Source organism: Bos indicus, chromosome 5, assembly GCF_029378745.1.
Source record: "Bos indicus isolate NIAB-ARS_2022 breed Sahiwal x Tharparkar chromosome 5, NIAB-ARS_B.indTharparkar_mat_pri_1.0, whole genome shotgun sequence".
In the NCBI taxonomy this organism is placed as follows: domain Eukaryota; kingdom Metazoa; phylum Chordata; class Mammalia; order Artiodactyla; family Bovidae; genus Bos; species Bos indicus.
In genome coordinates, this window is record NC_091764.1 from 68417280 (window position 1) to 68435109 (window position 17830).

Below are 17830 nucleotides of genomic sequence, written 5' to 3' on the forward strand. Positions count from 1 at the left end.
TAGGCAGGGAAAGGTCAAGATTTTTAATCTAAACCTCAAGCCTCCACAGAGATATGTGAACGTGTGTGCTCATGTATGTGTTAGATATGTTAGTGCTGGAGCATGAAGATTTGAATTGAGAATTTACAAGCAGATTCTAAACTATTCCATTGGAATAATACAATGTCAGGTACAAAAACAAAGATCTTCTCTGGAAGGTATCTAATTCTTGGGGAGGAATAAAAACACAAACTCATAAAAATGAAAGTTGTAAAAGACACAGAAAATTCAATCAATATTACAAGATTAAAAAAAATTTCAATTGTCACTCAGAGATTAATGATTCACCATTTATAATTCTATGTTTAATAACCGTAACAATAACAACAGCATCAGTCAACATTCATATAGCATGTACTATGAAGCCAAGTAATTAAATCATTTAATCCTCCAAAGTGCCTATGAGGCAGGTACTACTACAGATCTTCCTTACCTTATGATAAGGTTATATCCAAAAAAGCCATGGTAAGTTGAAAACACTGTAAATGCATTTAATACAACTATCCTACTGAACATCATAGCTTAGCCTAGCCTGCCTTAAATGTGCTCAGAACACTAACATTATTCTACAGCTGGGCAAAATCATCTAACACAAAGCCTATTTTACACTAAAGTACTGAATAGCTGATATAATTCATTCACTACTGTACTGAAAGCGAAAAACAGAATGGTTGTCTGGGTACAGAATGGTCTTAAGTGGATCGGTTTATTGGTTGGTTGCCCTCATGATCGTACAGCCGACTGGGAACTGTGGCTCGCTGTCACTGCCCGCGTCTTAAGACAGGATTATACTGAGTATCACTAGCCTGGGAAATGATCAAAATTCAAACACTGAAGTATGGTTTCCACTGAATGCATTATTGCTTTTGCACATCATAAAGTTGAAAAATCATTTAAGGTGGACTATCTATATCCCTCCCACTTTACAGAGGAGGTTTGAGGACACAGTGAGATTAGTAATTACTCTTTCCTTAACTCTAGTTTTTCAAACTTTATTCATCAGAATTTGGGCTTTCCAGATGGTTCAGTGGTAAAAAACCCATCCGCCAATCCCGGAGGTAGGGGGTCGATCCCTGGGTCAGGAAAATCCCCAGGAGAAGGAAATGGCAACCCACTCAAGTATTCAAGCCTGGAGAATTTCATGGACAGAGGAGCCTGGAGGGCCCCAGTCCCTGGGGTCACAGAGTCGGACATGACTGAGCATGTACCCACAATCAGAATTTACATCAGAGGCTAACAAAAGACATATAGGTGTACTGTGAGAATAAGGTTGAAATCTAATATTTGTATAAATTCAGATAAATGTCTTATATCCTTCATCAACTTAAGTGAAATGGTGCATGACACTATCTTGGCAAAGAACCATAAAGATAAATGTCAAATCCATCCATGAGGTAAAGAGGTAAAGTTACAAATAGGAACTTACTCTAAAAATGGTGTGTTTAATAGACCAAAGAATGGTCTCTTAAACATTTCCCATCAGATTGAGGAAAGCATCTTTTTCATAATACTTACATACATGGAAAAAATAAATTACAATAAATGACCATAGCATATACAGCAATAAAGATAGCCAGTAGTAAAAAACGCATTTGAAATAACTTCTGTCTCTACTGAACAGTAGAAAAATATTACCCCCCAGATAGGATTAGTTGCTTTTTTTTCCAACCTCTGACAGCAAATTATGCATAGCTATTTCCAGCCTTTATTTATATTACGTGACATTATAATACAGTTGTTTGTTCAGTAGTCTTCTCTTCAGGCTGTGAGTCTTTGAGTATAGGGCCTGAATTTATGCATTCTGGGATTTAAAGCCCATACCTTCATCTAGTATCATGAATAGAATGAACGCTTACTGAAGGAATAAATGAATGAATGATTTGACAGGTGACATCTAATAAAATCTCGAGCACTATAAATCATTATAGAAAAGTTAAAACATCAATAAGGTCACAAGGGTTTTGTTACTTTATGAGTAGATTCTTGTCTCCCTTGTTGAGCATTTAAGGCCTTTTTACATTGGCCCTAATCTATCCTTTTAATCTTTTCTCATCTTCTCTTCTTTTAGTTAGATCCACTGTATGAATTACTTTCATTTTCTGGCTTGAGTTCTGTGCTCTATCATCTCTATACTTTTACTCAGTAATCTCCAAAAGTTTTAGCTTATGCAGTCCTTCAGTATAAATAAGTACACTTTACTTAACACTGTGATAATATGCTTATTGTAAAGCAATCATAAAAACAGAAGAAATATTTTAAACAAATGAGGTTAAATACATAAACAGAAGTTTTAATCTTTCCTTTAATAAAGGAAAGATTTATGTTTATTATCTTTAATAAACATACATACATAAACAGAAGTTTTAATCTTTCCTTTGTGTAAACAATGCATTGTTTTGCATGTACTTCACTTTTAAAATCAATGATTTATATCAGAAAAACAAATCCCATAGAATACTTGTGAGAATAAAATGAGTCTCTACATGTAAAGCACTTAGAACACCACTGGTCATATAGGTAACGTAGTAGATGTCAGTTAATTTGGTTAACATTATTACTGTCAGTGCAGTTTCTTTTGACTGAAAAATTAATAATTCCACATACTTATCCTCCAGTCCCACTCCTACAAACCCCTTGAAGGCCAAAGTCATATGATATTTTTTCAAAGAATTGTTTGAATGCATCTCTTAAGTTAGGATTTCTCAAAGTAGGAGGTACTAAATCCTACAGAGCTTAGCAAGAAGTCACGGCTAAAAAGCCAAAATAAAGATGGAACAGTTGGAAAAAATTAAGGATGGGTTTCTAGAAAATGAGGCAAATGAAAAAAGAAGTGATTATTAACCCTAAGAAAAATAACATACACAAAAAAGAAACACAGTACATTATCTGGCTCTGTAGTAAATAACGCTTGTGTGTGTTAGTCGCTTGGTCATGTCCGACTCTTTGCAACCCCATGGACTGTAGCTAGCCAGGCTCCTCTATCCATGGGGACTCTCCAGGCAAGAACACTGGAGATCACGATAGGGTTGCCATGCCTTTCTCCAGGGGATCTTCCCAACTCAGTAATCTCCCAGGTCTTCTGCACTGCAGGCAGATTCTTTACCATCTGAGCCACCAAGGAAGCCCAAACGATGTTTAGATAGACCCAATGACAGAAACACTGACTACTAATTTAACCCCAAACTGTGATATAACCATATGGGAAAGATACAGCATTATGCCAGCCCTCAAATCCTCAACTTTTGTTAGCAAAAGTCTAAAGGGAATTAAACATGAACTAGAAACTTAGGTATATTACTTTAAAACTCATAGATAAATACCAGAAGAAATTTAAAAACAACAAGGAAAAGGAAAAGATTTTCTTTCTAGAAACTTCTAGAAAGATAAAAGTAGTTTTGTACCACGAGATCAGCAGTGAGAATGGCATCTGTTCTTCTTTTCAGTAGTAACAGAAGTTAAAAAGCAAGGAAGCTTTCTCCTTGCTTTCAAAATTTTAAAAGAAAAATTAAAAGAAACAGAATTTTATATCCAGTCAACCTATTCAAAGCATTTTACAACATGCAAAGACTCAAAATTTTTTCTCCTATGCAGTACTCTTCCTCAGGAATTTATCTGCCAAGACACATTCATAGTAAAGAAGAGAATAAAAAAAAAAGAGGAGAGAGGGAGGACACAGAATCCAGAAAATAGGAAATCCAATAGGTCTATTGATCAAATCATATTAAAAGTTATTGGTTTTAAGATCAATATGAAGGCATTCAGCTGAGTTTTAAAATGTTAAAATATTTCTTGTGCTTTTAGACTTAGTTATACGTTAACATTAATCTGAACATAAAAGAAATTACAAGAGGTTTTCTCTCTTACCTGTAACACAGCAGCAAATAAGTATACTACTACAAAGATCACAGTTAAAGAAGTGTGACCACTTTTCATCAAATGAATAGTGTAGAGGAAAATTAAATGTCCAGGTATCACTAAAAGCAGTAGAACTTGAGCAGACTTATTATTTACTCCTGTAATATAAAATATAAAAGTTGTTAAAACAAAATCATGTATTGGTGAATAATAGATCATAGTTATTAAAATTTGAGAATTACTTCTAGTTATTACTACTATAGTGCACAGAATCACATAAAATTCAATTGCTAAAAATAAATTTTAACTATTTATAATTTGCTTAATTTTTAGAAATTTTCCCTATATGTTATATATTAATTAAATGAAAGGTGGTTGATGAAAGCTTGCTGTGAAGAACACTGATCAAACTATAACATTATAAAAACAGAGGGAAGACAAAAGAAAAAATATGAAGTTCTTAAAGTACTGGAACATATTTTTTTCCTACATCATTTAATTCCTTATTATTGATCATTTTAATAACTAAATGATACCTAATCATCTTCTAATAGAGGTTTTTTGGTCATTAGATGTTTTAATTTTATTTTTCCTTTAGAAGTCTTTCACTGCTATTAAAAGACTGGGTATTTCTGAACCTCATTCAAAAGTTACACTTATTACAATACATTTATTTTCATCAGAAAAAAAAAGTTTTCAAGAATTGTGAGGTTTAAAATTGCGGTTTAGAGGCTTCCCTGGTGGTCCAGTGGTTAAGACTGGGCTTCCACGGCAGGGACACAGGTTTGATCCCTGGTTGCATAAGTTCTGCATGCCCGCCACACAGTGCAGTCAAAAATAAAATAAAATGGTGGTTTAGTTTTTTGGATATCATATGCCTGGTACATAACAATGTCCTTGTAACTGAGGTTATCCCCTCTCATTCTGCTTGTTGGGGATCAAATGCCTACATTTAGAAAGGTCAAAAGATTAATGTACGAAAGAGTGTGTGCTATGTGGTTAGCTGCTCAGTTGTGTCCGACTTTTTGCAACCTGAAGGACTGTAGCCCGCCAGGCATCTCTGTCCACGGGGATTGTCCAGGCAACAGTACTGGAGTGGGTTGCCATGCCCTTCTCCAGGGGATCTTCCCAACCCAGGCTTGAACCCAGGTCTCCTGCATTGCAGGCAGATTCTTTATCAGCTGAGCCACTGGGGAAGCCCATGAAAGAGTATGCTTCCCTAAATCACCTAACAATGTTTTCTTATATGCACAAGGTTCTTCTTTCCTAACTTATAAACAAGATATCCAAGAGAAAGATAAAAAAGAAAAACTATACAAAGTTCTTTAACAATTGCAAAACTGATCCACAGTCTTTCGTTGTTGCTGTTCACTGAGATTTAGTGAACAAAATCTACTCTATTTAAAATCTATCTGGCTCTCAGAAACAGAAAATTGGGCAACATTCATAAACAAAATATGTATTCAACAAATGTTGCCTGCCTGTACTCACAGAGAGGAAGAGTTCCAGGAATAAAATATGCAAAAATCCACAAGCACCTACCTGGACCAAAAAAAGTTCTAAAAGGGTGGTAACAACCTTTGGGTTCATCAGGCAGTTCTCCTGGAATGCTGTGTAAATGAAGGTAGGTAGAAATCCGACTGGCCTGAATGGCCACCAAATTACCACCAATACCTGAAACAGAAGAAAAAACAAATAAGATAGCTTCGCATTTTCAATAATGTGCACAAATTCAACTGAATTTATGTCTCTATGTCACCCTCTGGGCCAATAAAACAGAACAAAGAGTTCTTCTGAAGTGTTGATTTATTTGATGTTGATGTAGATATTCCAAAGGCATAAAATTCCTGCTATGAAAGACTCATTCATTGTTTTTTCAAATCTAACTCACTGTTTGGTCTGAAAGCAGAGTAAGTAATTTTTAAAAATTATTATCACAATCAAGATATAAAACTAGGTAACAATATGTTTCACATTTATCATCTTAATACACTTATTCAAGTAGATAAGGCTTGATACATGTCTTCTCAGATTTTGTTGGGGTCCTTTAATGGACTGGGACCTGGTGGTCCGGAGTCGACGATAAGAAAGTGAAAGAGAGAAAGAGGCTGATATTCCCTGGTTTATGCAGAGAACCAATAAAGCCCTTGACACAGGGCTTGCATCGCTCATGAAGGCACAGGGAGCCCTCTCGAGGGGATGAAGGCACAGGGCGCCTTCTTGAGGGGGTCTTGGAAGCCCAGACAGGAGAGTGAGCATGACGGGTTTCTACGCTCCAGAGAATTAGCCGGGGGAAGAGAGAGAGAGAGAAACAAAAAAGACATGGGGACCTAAGCTCTGATGGAGCAAAGGTACTTTAATGATCTTTCTGTGAGTATATTTGGCTGTTGTACAAGAAATTTCTTTCAACAATAATAAAGATCAGAAAACCAAATGTACAGCAACCGTTACCAAGGGAACAAGGGATTAATAATGGTCACAAGGTCAGGAGACAATCCATATCTCAAGAAAGAGGATCAAGACTAAGCAGTTTTGTCATAAGGAGAATGTTTACTGAGGGAGACCCAAGCCTGTCTCATACAGTGACCTCAGTCCTGGGAACAGCTTGCTGCTCCACTTGATAAGGAGCAGAGGATTTATGAGAAACAGCACGTAGGAATCCTCCTGTTAAACATTCCTTGACAAGATTACTAAAGAAATTGGTATAAGACAGTAAAAAAAAATACTCAAGAAAGTGATCTTTTAACCTAGATTATCCTCTCATGTACTCTGAGGAAGAGGAGTTAAGGCCAAGAAGCAAAATTAATTCCAAAGGGTGGTAAATACCCCCAGGGTGAATTAGGACACCCAAACTCTTTCTACTTTGACAGATTATGAGAGAAGGAGATAGTAGCCATAAAAAGAAGTAGGAAGAAAAAACAACTGAAAATTTCAAATTGTTGAATGCTGAGCATGAGCTAAAATAATCATTAAGAATATCTGTGAGCCCTGGACACAAGGGGAGTCTACACCCGCTGTCAACTGTTTCTGCAAGCATGCTGTGAGTGCTTGTGAGATAGACTCAGGCAGGACAGAACACTTGAGAGAGCCAACTTTGGTGGCACACAGCAAGGAATCATATCCAGGACTTCCCTGGTGGTCCAGTGGTTAAGAATCTGCCTGCCAATGCAGGGAGAACAGGTTCCACTCCTGGTCTGAGAAGATCCCACATGTCACAGAGCAACTAAAGCCTGTGAGTCACAACTACAGAGCCCTCGTGCTCTAGAGCCCATGCTCTACAAGAGAAGCCACTGCAACTGGAAGCCTGCACACTGCAATTAGAGAGTAGCTTCCGCTCACCACAACTAGAGAAAGCCTGCACCCAGCAACGAACACCCAGCATAGCCAAAAATTAAATGCATAAATAAATAAGTTTTTAAAAAAGAGAAAGAAACTGCATCCATTTCTGACTCCCTCTCTCATATGAGGGCTTCCCTGGTGGCTCAGATGGTAAAGAATCTGCCTGCGATGCAGGGGACCTGGGTTGGCAAGATCCCCTGGAGAAGGAAATGGCAACCCACCCCAATATTCTTGCCTGAATCCCCATGGACAGAGGAGCCTCGCAGGCTGTAGTCCATAGGGTCGCGGAGAGTTGGACAACAACAACAATAAAATTGGGATCATCTAAACTGAGTCCAGCCAGCTGATTCTAAATATAAAAGTTTTCACTATAAAAAATAAAAGCCTGTGAATGAATGGAGTAAGCAAATGTCTGCAATCTCTCATCATTCTTAAAACTGTTCTGCTCAAGAGGGAGAATAAAGGAATGTTTTCTGTAGAAACTGAACAAGAGAGACTCAGGCCTCAAGGATACCAGACACTATGTGGTACTGATGGAAAATAAGGATGAACTGGAAATCTGCATAATTAACAGTGGGATTCCTTCAGACCTTCATTTTGTTCCACGGGGCAGGCAGGAGTCTAACATCCCAGAGCGGAAGTTCGATGTTCCAAACTTGGAGGGCTCCCCATGATATGGCCAACCAACCCCACCCCAATCTTCCAATAGTAAAGTGCCCAGTCAACCACCCTCTCCCACCTTCAAGCTACTTAGCTTCTCAAAGCCTCAGCTGCCTTCCTGTAAAACAGAGAAAACAATCCCTGTCTCATAGAGATGATGACATGAGCAAGTTTGTGTTTAAACTTGGCGACTTTACCACTCTTTTCTCATCAACTGATAGACCACACTGATAAAAAATCAGAACTATGAAGAAGTTTTTTAACAATATTATCAATCAACTTGATCTAAAGGACATTTATAGGACACATCACCCAACAATAGCAGAATACATAATTTTTACAAGTATACACATGGGAACATTCACACAGATGGACCACACTGTGAGCCATAAAAGTTTCAATAAATTTGAAATAATTGCAACATATAAAGTATGTTTTCTGGCCACAAGGGAAAAGATAGATATCTGAGAATTCCCCCAAATGCTGGAAAGTAAACAATACCCTTCCAAATAACCCACAAATCAAAGAAAAAAAATCACATAGGAAATTTTAAAATATTCTGGATTTAATGAAAATGAAAACACAACATATTGAGATTTGTGGGAGGTACCTAGAGTAGTACTTATAAATTCACAGCATTAAATCTTACATTAGAAGAGAAGAGTACTAGTCTATATAAAATAACTAATAAGAAACTGCTGTATAGCACAGGGAATTCTGCTCAGTACTCTCTAATGGCCTATTTGGGAAAAGACTCTAGAATGTTAAAAAAAAAAAGAGTGGATGTATGTGTAACTGATTCACTTTGCTGTACACCTGAAACTAACACAACATTGTAAATCAACTATACTCCAATAAGACATTTTTAAAAACTCACATAATGAGACTAGCATAACTCTGCATTCAAAATCCAACAATGACAATATAAAAAAGGAAAATTATAAGCCAATCTTGTGAATCAAAATAAATGTAAAAAGATATCAATCTGCTGACAAACCAAATCCAGCAAAATGTGTAAAATACATCACCAAAAATCAGATTTATCTTAGAAATATAAGGCTGACTTAATAATTGAAAATAATACATATAGCACATTAACAAATAAATGAAGGAAAAAGATGATTATATTATATGAATAAACAGAAAAGTTGATAAAATTCAGCATTTTATTATTTATTATTAAAAACGCTTAGCAAACCAGGAATTGAGGGGGACTTCTTTAAACTGATACCACATACACTCACCCCCACACACACATCCACACACATGAAATGTGTCATATACAAAAGAGGTACTGCAGATCAATAAAGACTGATATATATTTTTCAATAAATAGTGTTTTTTAATTGCATATTTTTAATTCAAAAATTAATATTAAATGGAAGTCTTATAATTACTCTATCGTAAAAGCTCTAAGTAAAACAGTTCATTTTAACTCAGGTAAACGGTTTTCATGGCAGCCACAGCATTACACTTCATATATGTTGTTCTCCTGTCATGTAACATCCAACAGGTAAGGTACCAAGAGCTCAGAACAGTTACTAATTGTTTGCTCTTTACATTCTGTAACATAAATAGCCACTATCTCAATCAAGCTACAGGCATCATGATAACAGAGGGAATTTGTCTTACTGCTAGCTGTACATAGCAGACACTGATCTAATTTGTTGGATAGCTATTTCATATTTTAAAATATAATTTTAATTAATTTATTTATTATAATTGGAGACTAATTACTTTTCAATATTGTGGTGGTTTTTGCCATACATTGACATGAATCAGCCACAGGTGTATAAGATAGTTATTAAACAACAAAAAAATACCAGTGGGGGTGTAATGGAATTGTGAATTAGTAAAGATTCCCTGGTGCTTCAGACGGTAAAGTGTCTGCCCGCGATGCGGGAGACCCGGGTTTGATCCCTGGGTTGGGAAGATCCCCTGGAGAAGGAAATGGCAACCCACTCCAGTACTCTTGCCTAGAAAATTCCATGGATGGAGGAGCCTAGTGGGCTACAGTCTATGCGGTCCAAAGAGTCGGACACGACTGAGAAACTTGACTTCAAAGGTGAAGTGGCCAGTCTTAGATGAAAGAGTCCACTCTTCTTCTGGGATACAAGTAGAAAAGGTTAAGAGTAGAAGTTAAGGTTAAGACGTTAAGAAGAGGGGTAAAAGAAGAGGAAGGAGAAGGAAGCTGGGAGGTACGGGCCTAAAGCCTCTGTCTTCTCTGCACAGCTGCCCTACAGCAAACATTAAAGGAACTTCTGGCAGGTGGAAAACAAAGCTAGATGGAAATCTCAATCTACAGAAAGTAAAGAAGAGTGCTGAAAATGTTAAATATATCAGATCAGATCAGTCGCTCAGTCGTGTCTGACTCTTTGCGACTCCATGAATCGCAGCACGCCAGGCCTCCCTGTCCATCACCAACTCCTGGAGTTCACCCAGACTCACGTCCATCGAGTCAGTGATGCCATCCAGCCATCTCATCCTCTGTCGTCCCCTTGTCCTCTTGCCCCCAATCCCTCCCAGCATCAGAGTCTTTTCCAATGAGTCAACTCTTTGCATGAGGTGGCCAAAGTACTGGAGTTTCAGCTTTAGCATCATTCCTTCCAAAGAAATCCCAGGGCTGATCTCCTTCAGAATGGACTGGTTGGATCTCCTTGCAGTCCAAGGGACTCTCAAGAGTCTTCTCTAACACCACAGTTCAAAAGCATCAATTCTTCGGCACTCAGCCTTCTTCACAGTCCAACTCTCATATCCATACATGACCACTGGAATAACCATAGCCTTGACTAGATGAACCTTTGTTGGCAAAGTAATGTCTCTGCTTTTGAATATGCTATCCAGGTTGGTCATAACTTTCCTTCCAAGGAGTAAGCGTCTTTTAATTTCATGGCTGCAGTCACCATCTGCAGTGATTTTGGAGCCCAGAAAAATAAAGTCTGACACTGTTTCCACTCTTTCCCCATCTATTTCCCATGAAGTGATGGGACTGGATGCCATGATCTTCGTTTTCTGAATGTTGAGTTTTAAGCCAACTTTTTCACTCTCCACTTTCACTTTCATCAAGAGGCTTTTGAGTTCCTCTTCACTTTCTGCCATAAGGGTGGTGTCATCTGCGTATCTGAGGTTATTGGTATTTCTCCTGGCAATCTTGATTCCAGCTTGTGCTTCTTCCAGTCCAGCATTTCTCATGATGTACTCTGTATATAAGTTAAATAAACAGGGTGACAATATACAGCCTTGACGTACTCCTTTTCCTATTTGGAACCAGTCTGTTGTTCCATGTCCAGTTCTAACTGTTGCTTCCTGACCTGCATACAAATTTCTCAAGAGGCAGGTCAGGTGGTCTGGTATTCCCATCTCTTTCAGAATTTTCCACAGTTTATTGTGATCTCACACAGTCAAAGGCTTTGGCATAGTCGATAAAACAGAAATAGATGTTTTTCTGGAACTCTCTTGCTTTTTCCATGATCCAGCGGATGTTGGCAATTTGATCTCTGGTTCCTCTGCCTTTTCTAAAACCAGCTTGAACATCAGGAAGTTCACGGTTCACATATTGCTGAAGCCTGGCTTGGAGAATTTTGAGCATTACTTTACCAGCGTGTGAGATGAGTACAATTGTGCAGTAGTTTGAGCATTCTTTGGCATTGCCTTTCTTTGGGATTGGAATGAAAACTGACCTTTTCCAGTCCTGTGGCTACTGCTGAGTTTTCCAAATTTGCTGGCATACTGAGTGCAGCACTTTCACAGCATCGTCTTTCAGGATTTGAAATAGCTCAACTGGAATTCTATCACCTCCACTAGCTTTGTTCATAGTGATGCTTTCTAAGGCCCACTTGACTTCACATTCCAGGATGTCTGGCTCTAGGTCAGTGATCACACCATCGTGATTATTTTGGTCGTGAAGATCTTTTTTGTACAGTTCTTCTGTGTATTCTTGCCATCTCTTCTTACTATCTTCTGCTTCTGTTAGGTCCATACCATTTCTGTCCTTTATCGAGCCCATCTTTGCATGAAATGTTCCTTTGGTATCTCTGATTTTCTTGAAGAGATCTCTAGTCTTTCCCATTCTGTTGTTTTCCTCTATTTCTTTGCATTGATGGCTGAAGAAGGCTTTCTTATGTCTTCTTACTATTCTTTGGAACTCTGCATTCAGATGTTTATATCTTTCCTTTTCTCCTTTGCTTTTCGCTTCTCTTCTTTTCACAGATATTTGTAAGGCCTCTCCAGACAGCCATTTTGCTTTTTTGCATTTCTTTTCTATGGGGATGGTCTTGATCCCTGTCTCCTGTACAATGTCACGAACCTCATTCCATAGTTCATCAGGCACTCTATCTATCAGATCTAAGCCCTTAAATCTATTTCTCACTTCCACTGTATAATCATAAGGGATTTGATTTAGGTCATACCTGAATGGTCTAGTGGTTTTCCCTACTTTCTTCAATTTAAGTCTGAATTTGGCAATAAGGAGTTCATGGTCTGAGCCACAGTCAGCTCCTGGTTTTGTTTTTGCTGACTGTATAGAGCTTCTCCATCTTTGGCTGCAAAGAATATAATCAATCTGATTTCAGTGTTGACCATCTGGTGATGTCCATGTATAGAGTCTTCTCTTGTGTTGTTGGAAGAGGGTGTTTGTTATGACCAGTACATTTTCTTGGCAAAACTCTATTAGTCTTTGCCCTGCTTCATTCTGTATTCCAAGGACAAATTTGCCTGTTACTCCAGGTGTTTCTTGACTTCCTACTTTTGCATTCCAGTCCCCTATAATGAAAAGGACATCTTTTTTGGGTGTTAGTTCTAAAAGGTCTTATAGGTCTTCATAGAACCATTCAACTTCAGCTTCTTCAGTGTTACTGGTTGGGGCATAGACTTGGATTACTGTGATATTGAATGGTTTGCCTTGGAAGTGAACAGAGATCATTCTGTCATTTTTGAGATTGCATCCAAGTACTGCATTTCAGACTCTTTTGTTGACCATGATGGCTACTCCATTTCTTCTGAGGGATTCCTGCCCACAATAGTAGATATAATGGTCATCTGAGTTAAATTCATCCATTCCAGTCCATTTCAGTTCGCTGATTCCTAAAATGTTGACATTCACTCTTGCCATCTCTTGTTTGACCACTTCCAATTTGCCTTGATTCATGGACCTGACATTCCAGGTTCCTATGCAATATTGCTCTTTACAGCATTGGACCTTGCTTCTATCACCAGTCACATCCACAGCTGGGTATTCTTTTTGCTTTGGCTCCATCCCTTCATTCTTTCTGGAGTTATTTCTCCTCTGATCTCCAGTAGCATATTGGGCACCTATTGACCTGGGGAGTTTCTCTTTCAGTATCCTATCATTTTGCCTTTTCATACTGTTCATGGGGTTCTCAAGGCAAGAATACTGAAGTGGTTTGCCATTCCCTTCTCCAGTGGACCACATCCTGTCAGATCTCTCTACCATGACCCGCCCATCTTGGGTTGCCCCACGGGCATAGCTTAGTTTTATTGAGTTAGACAAGGCTGTGGTCCTAGTGTGATTAGATTGACTAGTTTTCTGTGAGTATGGTTTCAGTGTGTCTGCCCTCTGATGCCCTCTTGCAACACCTACCGTCTTACTTGGGTTTCTCTTACCTTGGTCTTGGTTAAATATATAGGGAAATATAAAAAGATATCAACCCCTCAGTTTTAATCTTTTAAAAAAATAACTGTGGAAAGCAAAAATGTTACAGGGTTTATAACAAAGTAGAATGTATGACAAAAAGAGCTCATAAGAAAGAGTGAAATTGCAAAAGGATAAGACATAAGGTTCTTATACATAAAGGATAAGAGATAAGGTTTTTATCCTTTATGTAAAGTAGTATATTGCTGTTTGAAAGAGACTGTGATAAAGATATAATAAGCCCTAGATTAGTAGTTCTCAAAGTATGGTCTGGAAAGAAGGTTAGAAGGAAGGTTAGATTCAGAAATTCTAACTCCTGGACAACATATGTACCAGAAGGGGAGGTTCACATCATATATTAGCATGGAAAAAACTTTATGAAATTCTGTGGAAAAGAAATATTTTTAACCCAATGTTTTCCAAACTTAGCTGACCACAGAACTCACTTTTCAAATTATACTTATTAACATGTCGAGAACTATTGTTACAGGAAATATATTTTAGAAAACGTTACTGGTTCTGAGAGTTGTTAATAAAATTTAAAAGATACCCTAGATATGACTCCTTATCTTTATTTGAGGATTAAATAGTATGCATAGAAGACCTAAAAGTCATTTGCCACATAGTAGGGGCTTACTAAATAGCAAATGATGATGATGATAATGATATGATAAAGACTATGACAAAACAGGGATCTTTTAAATAGTACATGCCTTAGCACATTTTAAATGAAATTCAATTCTCAGAAGTTCCACTTTCTCTGAGGAATGTGGAATGACTCTTCTCTATCAATGGTTTTAATGAACAGCATTTAACACTAGAAAGAGTTTACAGTGATACCCAACTAAGAGGTTTACTTACTGAGATAAAGAAAAAGATTTACCACCATGCCAGACCATACACAGACTTCCAAAGACAGCACTTCAGCAAACTGTTTCTTATGGAAGGTGAAATCACAGAGAAACTAAAATCTTACTACTAAAGGGGTTGTAATTTAAGTTAAATTTCTCATTAAAATGCTGGGCAGCATGGTTCTAGCTGGGCAACACAGTTCTAACAGTCATTGTTGGATAATATTTATCCTAGTAAACTCATCAAATAATAGTCATTGAAAAGGATTTGAACAGGGGGAAAGAAAGTAGTAGCTATTCGAGGCAGTGAAAATTACATCTCAGTACGGCCACAATACAAGAATCAAATCATGATGAAGGATATAGTTGTATGCATATAGGGAGTCTTAATAGCTAGGGAGAAAAATTCTAATTTGATTGGACAGGCAGGAGAAAATCACTGTTAAATCCCATTATCTTAAAACTAATGTAATAAAAACAATGCTTAAGGTAGACCAGTCTTCTAGTGACATTCAATTTGTATTGAATAGGGAGTGAGTCAAGAAGGCTACTTTATTACTTGACTGATGGCTGGACTGAGATATTAGTGGACTAAAGTGGTAAGACATACTTGTTATATAAATAAATAAACAAATAAATTATGTTAATGTACAAATAGACAAGTTTTGGTCATTATCTATTCAAAGAGGATGAAGAACCAGGTAGAATCAAATAGTTTTGTGATTTTACGGGCAGGGAGAATGTTGGTATCAGGAAAATTGGAAGGGGCATCTCTGTTGCTGCTGCTGCTAAGTGGCTTCAGTCGTGTCCGACTCTGTGCGACCCCAGAGACGGCAGCCCACCAGGCTCCCCCGTCCCTGGGATTCTCCAAGCAAGAACACTGGAGTGGGTTGCCATTTCCTTCTCCAATGCATGAAAGTGAAAACGCTCCTCCATCCATGGGATTTTCTAGGCAAGAGTACTGGAGTGGGGTGCCATTGCTTTCTTTGCAATTTATTCATTTACTGAAAAATTAAAATGTTAAGTAAAAATTTTAGATATGGGGACTTCTCTAGTGGCTGAGCAGTTAAGAATCCATCTTGCAATTCAGGGGACATGGGTTCCATCCCTGGTTGGGGAACTAAGATTCCACATGATTCAGAGCAACTAAGAACCCACACAACTAGAGAACTGGTGTGTGGCAATGGAGACCTCATGTGCCACAACTAAGGCTGGATACAGGAAAATAAATAATTTTTTAAAAAAATTTTAGATATAAAATTATATTTTAGAGAATTTGCCTCTGTAGAACATACTTTCTTATCTATAAATATATAAAGTGATTTATAGTAAATGTTATATCCTCTGATATAGTTTCCTCCAGGAAGAATTATTTTAAATTATATTGGCTTAGGTTATCATGAAATCTAGTTTAATGACAGCCAGCCCTAAAGCCAGTGGGACTGGATTAAAATTATCTTTTTAAAATGGTATTTTAAATGGAATTTATTAAAAAATCCCTGTGAATTTAACTATTATAATTCCCATTTTATAGATAAGAAAAAACATAAAGCAGATCTGAAAAGGATCAGCAGAGGAATGATAGATTTTAATGGGCTGAATTGACTTCAGCAATGCTTAAATCTAGCTAAATCTAATTTAGCCACAAAGATTGACGAGGGCAGCAACAAAACAATGTAAGACAGCATATAAGATAAGCCCAAAGTAAATAATAATAGACTACGGAAATATCCTATGTGGCTCAGATGGTAAAGAATCTGCCTGCAGTGCAGGAGACCCAGGTTCAATCCCTGGATCGGGAGATCCCCTGGAAAAGGGAGTGGCTACCGGCTCCAATATTCTTGGCTAGAGAATTCCATAGACAGAGGAGCTACAGTCCATGGGGTCACAGAGTCAAACATAAGTGAGTGACTAACACTTTTTTTTTTCATTCTGCACAGTAACTTTAAAAATCAAGTATGTTTGACTCTTAAATTAATATCTAGAGATAAGATTAAGTAAGAGTTTTTTTCAAAAACACGTTCTGTATACTGAGAACATGGAATGTAATTTCTACCACAAGCAAAAACCTGGTACTGAAAACAAAATAGATACAACATTTATTTATTTACTAAATGGATAGAAATAAAATGAAAGAGAGACCTCTGAATTCAAAGACTCCTGTTCATACCTAAGAATACCAAGAGATACCACATCGTTATGAAACAGTAATTCTTACCATTAATAACTGGTGTGTAAACAACAATCCCAACCAAGTTTGGATCAGATACAGTTGTGTCCAGAATAAGGCCCCCAATGCTGAAAGATATAAAATCATGTAATTTAGGGAAGAGGAAAGGACATGGACTAATTTTAAATTGTTTTTTTATATATAAACACTTCTAGTTTTAAAAATAAATATTTAGCTATTTTAAAAATTGAATAAAAAGAAAAGATATTAACAGTAAAAATCAATGTCAAAAGTAAAATGTTGATAATAAAACATGGCATAAGATGTAGCCCCACATTTCAGGGCTCTCCTTCTGGTCTGTGTATTTACATATGCTATTTGTAAAAAGAAAAAAAAAAAACATACTTTCAGTGCACTAAAATGTCTGGAAGAGCATATAAGAAATTACTAACAATGTCTATCCCTAGGGCTGAGACTGACAGGAGACTCATGGTTACTTAATATCCTTCTGTGCTTATTCGTTTTTTTTTAAAAATCATGTGCATTTTATTATCTTTATAATTTAAAAAATTTTTAAAGAGTATTTTTTTACATTTGAAGTAAGCAAGCCACTAAGGGATGACTTTTATTCTGTTCACATTAGATATAGTACATGACAGCATCTTATCATTGCTAAGTTAAAGTAATGAGTTGTAGCCAGAGGAGGAGCTGACCTGGAGAACAGAGGTCCAGAAAAGTAACATACTTTTTTCTTTTTATATAGTGGCAAGACATACTATCAATATCTCAATGGAGCTTGGAGATTTTTGTTGTTGTTTCCAAGACCATTATCAATTGGTTAACTTCAGTCTGTTGGTCTACCTAGTATTATATAAAACAGTGTTGGTCCCAGTATTTCATGGGATCCTGTTGTTTAAATCCACATTACAGAAAAATGAACCATATGTTGTCACGGAACAGGGTTGATGGTCAAAGTATCAGATCCAATGTACTTACCACCACCAGATAATACTAGGAAATTATTTTTAAAAATTCATTATTAGATCTTTATTATTTTAGTTCTTGAATAATTCAAAGGCTTAATATGCTTATTCTTCTAGGAGTTCCCATAAAACAGTATACTATAAAGTCTAAAAATAGTTATCCTTAGAAATATTTTACTATTTTATGCCCTAATTTAAAAAAATACATATTTCCTAGAATAAAGTAGTTAAGTGTCAAAGAATAAATCTCCCTGCCAAAACACATAGATAATGCTGTGCAGAA

General features: G+C 37.0%; 1 protein-coding gene across 6 annotated transcripts in view; it reads right to left on the reverse strand.

Annotated features, from left to right (window-relative positions):
• The window catches only part of SLC41A2 (solute carrier family 41 member 2), a 145200-nt gene that overhangs the window by 24109 nt on the left and 103261 nt on the right, over nucleotides 1-17830 (reverse strand). For all 6 annotated transcript variants that reach the window (XM_019961222.2, XM_019961228.2, XM_019961227.2 and 3 more), the window contains 3 exons: nucleotides 16613-16692; nucleotides 5437-5568; nucleotides 3904-4052 (listed from right to left, as the gene is read on the reverse strand). In XM_019961222.2, the coding sequence (XP_019816781.1) occupies nucleotides 3904-4052; nucleotides 5437-5568; nucleotides 16613-16692 (361 nt within the window). The remainder of the gene's footprint in view (nucleotides 1-3903; nucleotides 4053-5436; nucleotides 5569-16612; nucleotides 16693-17830) is intronic.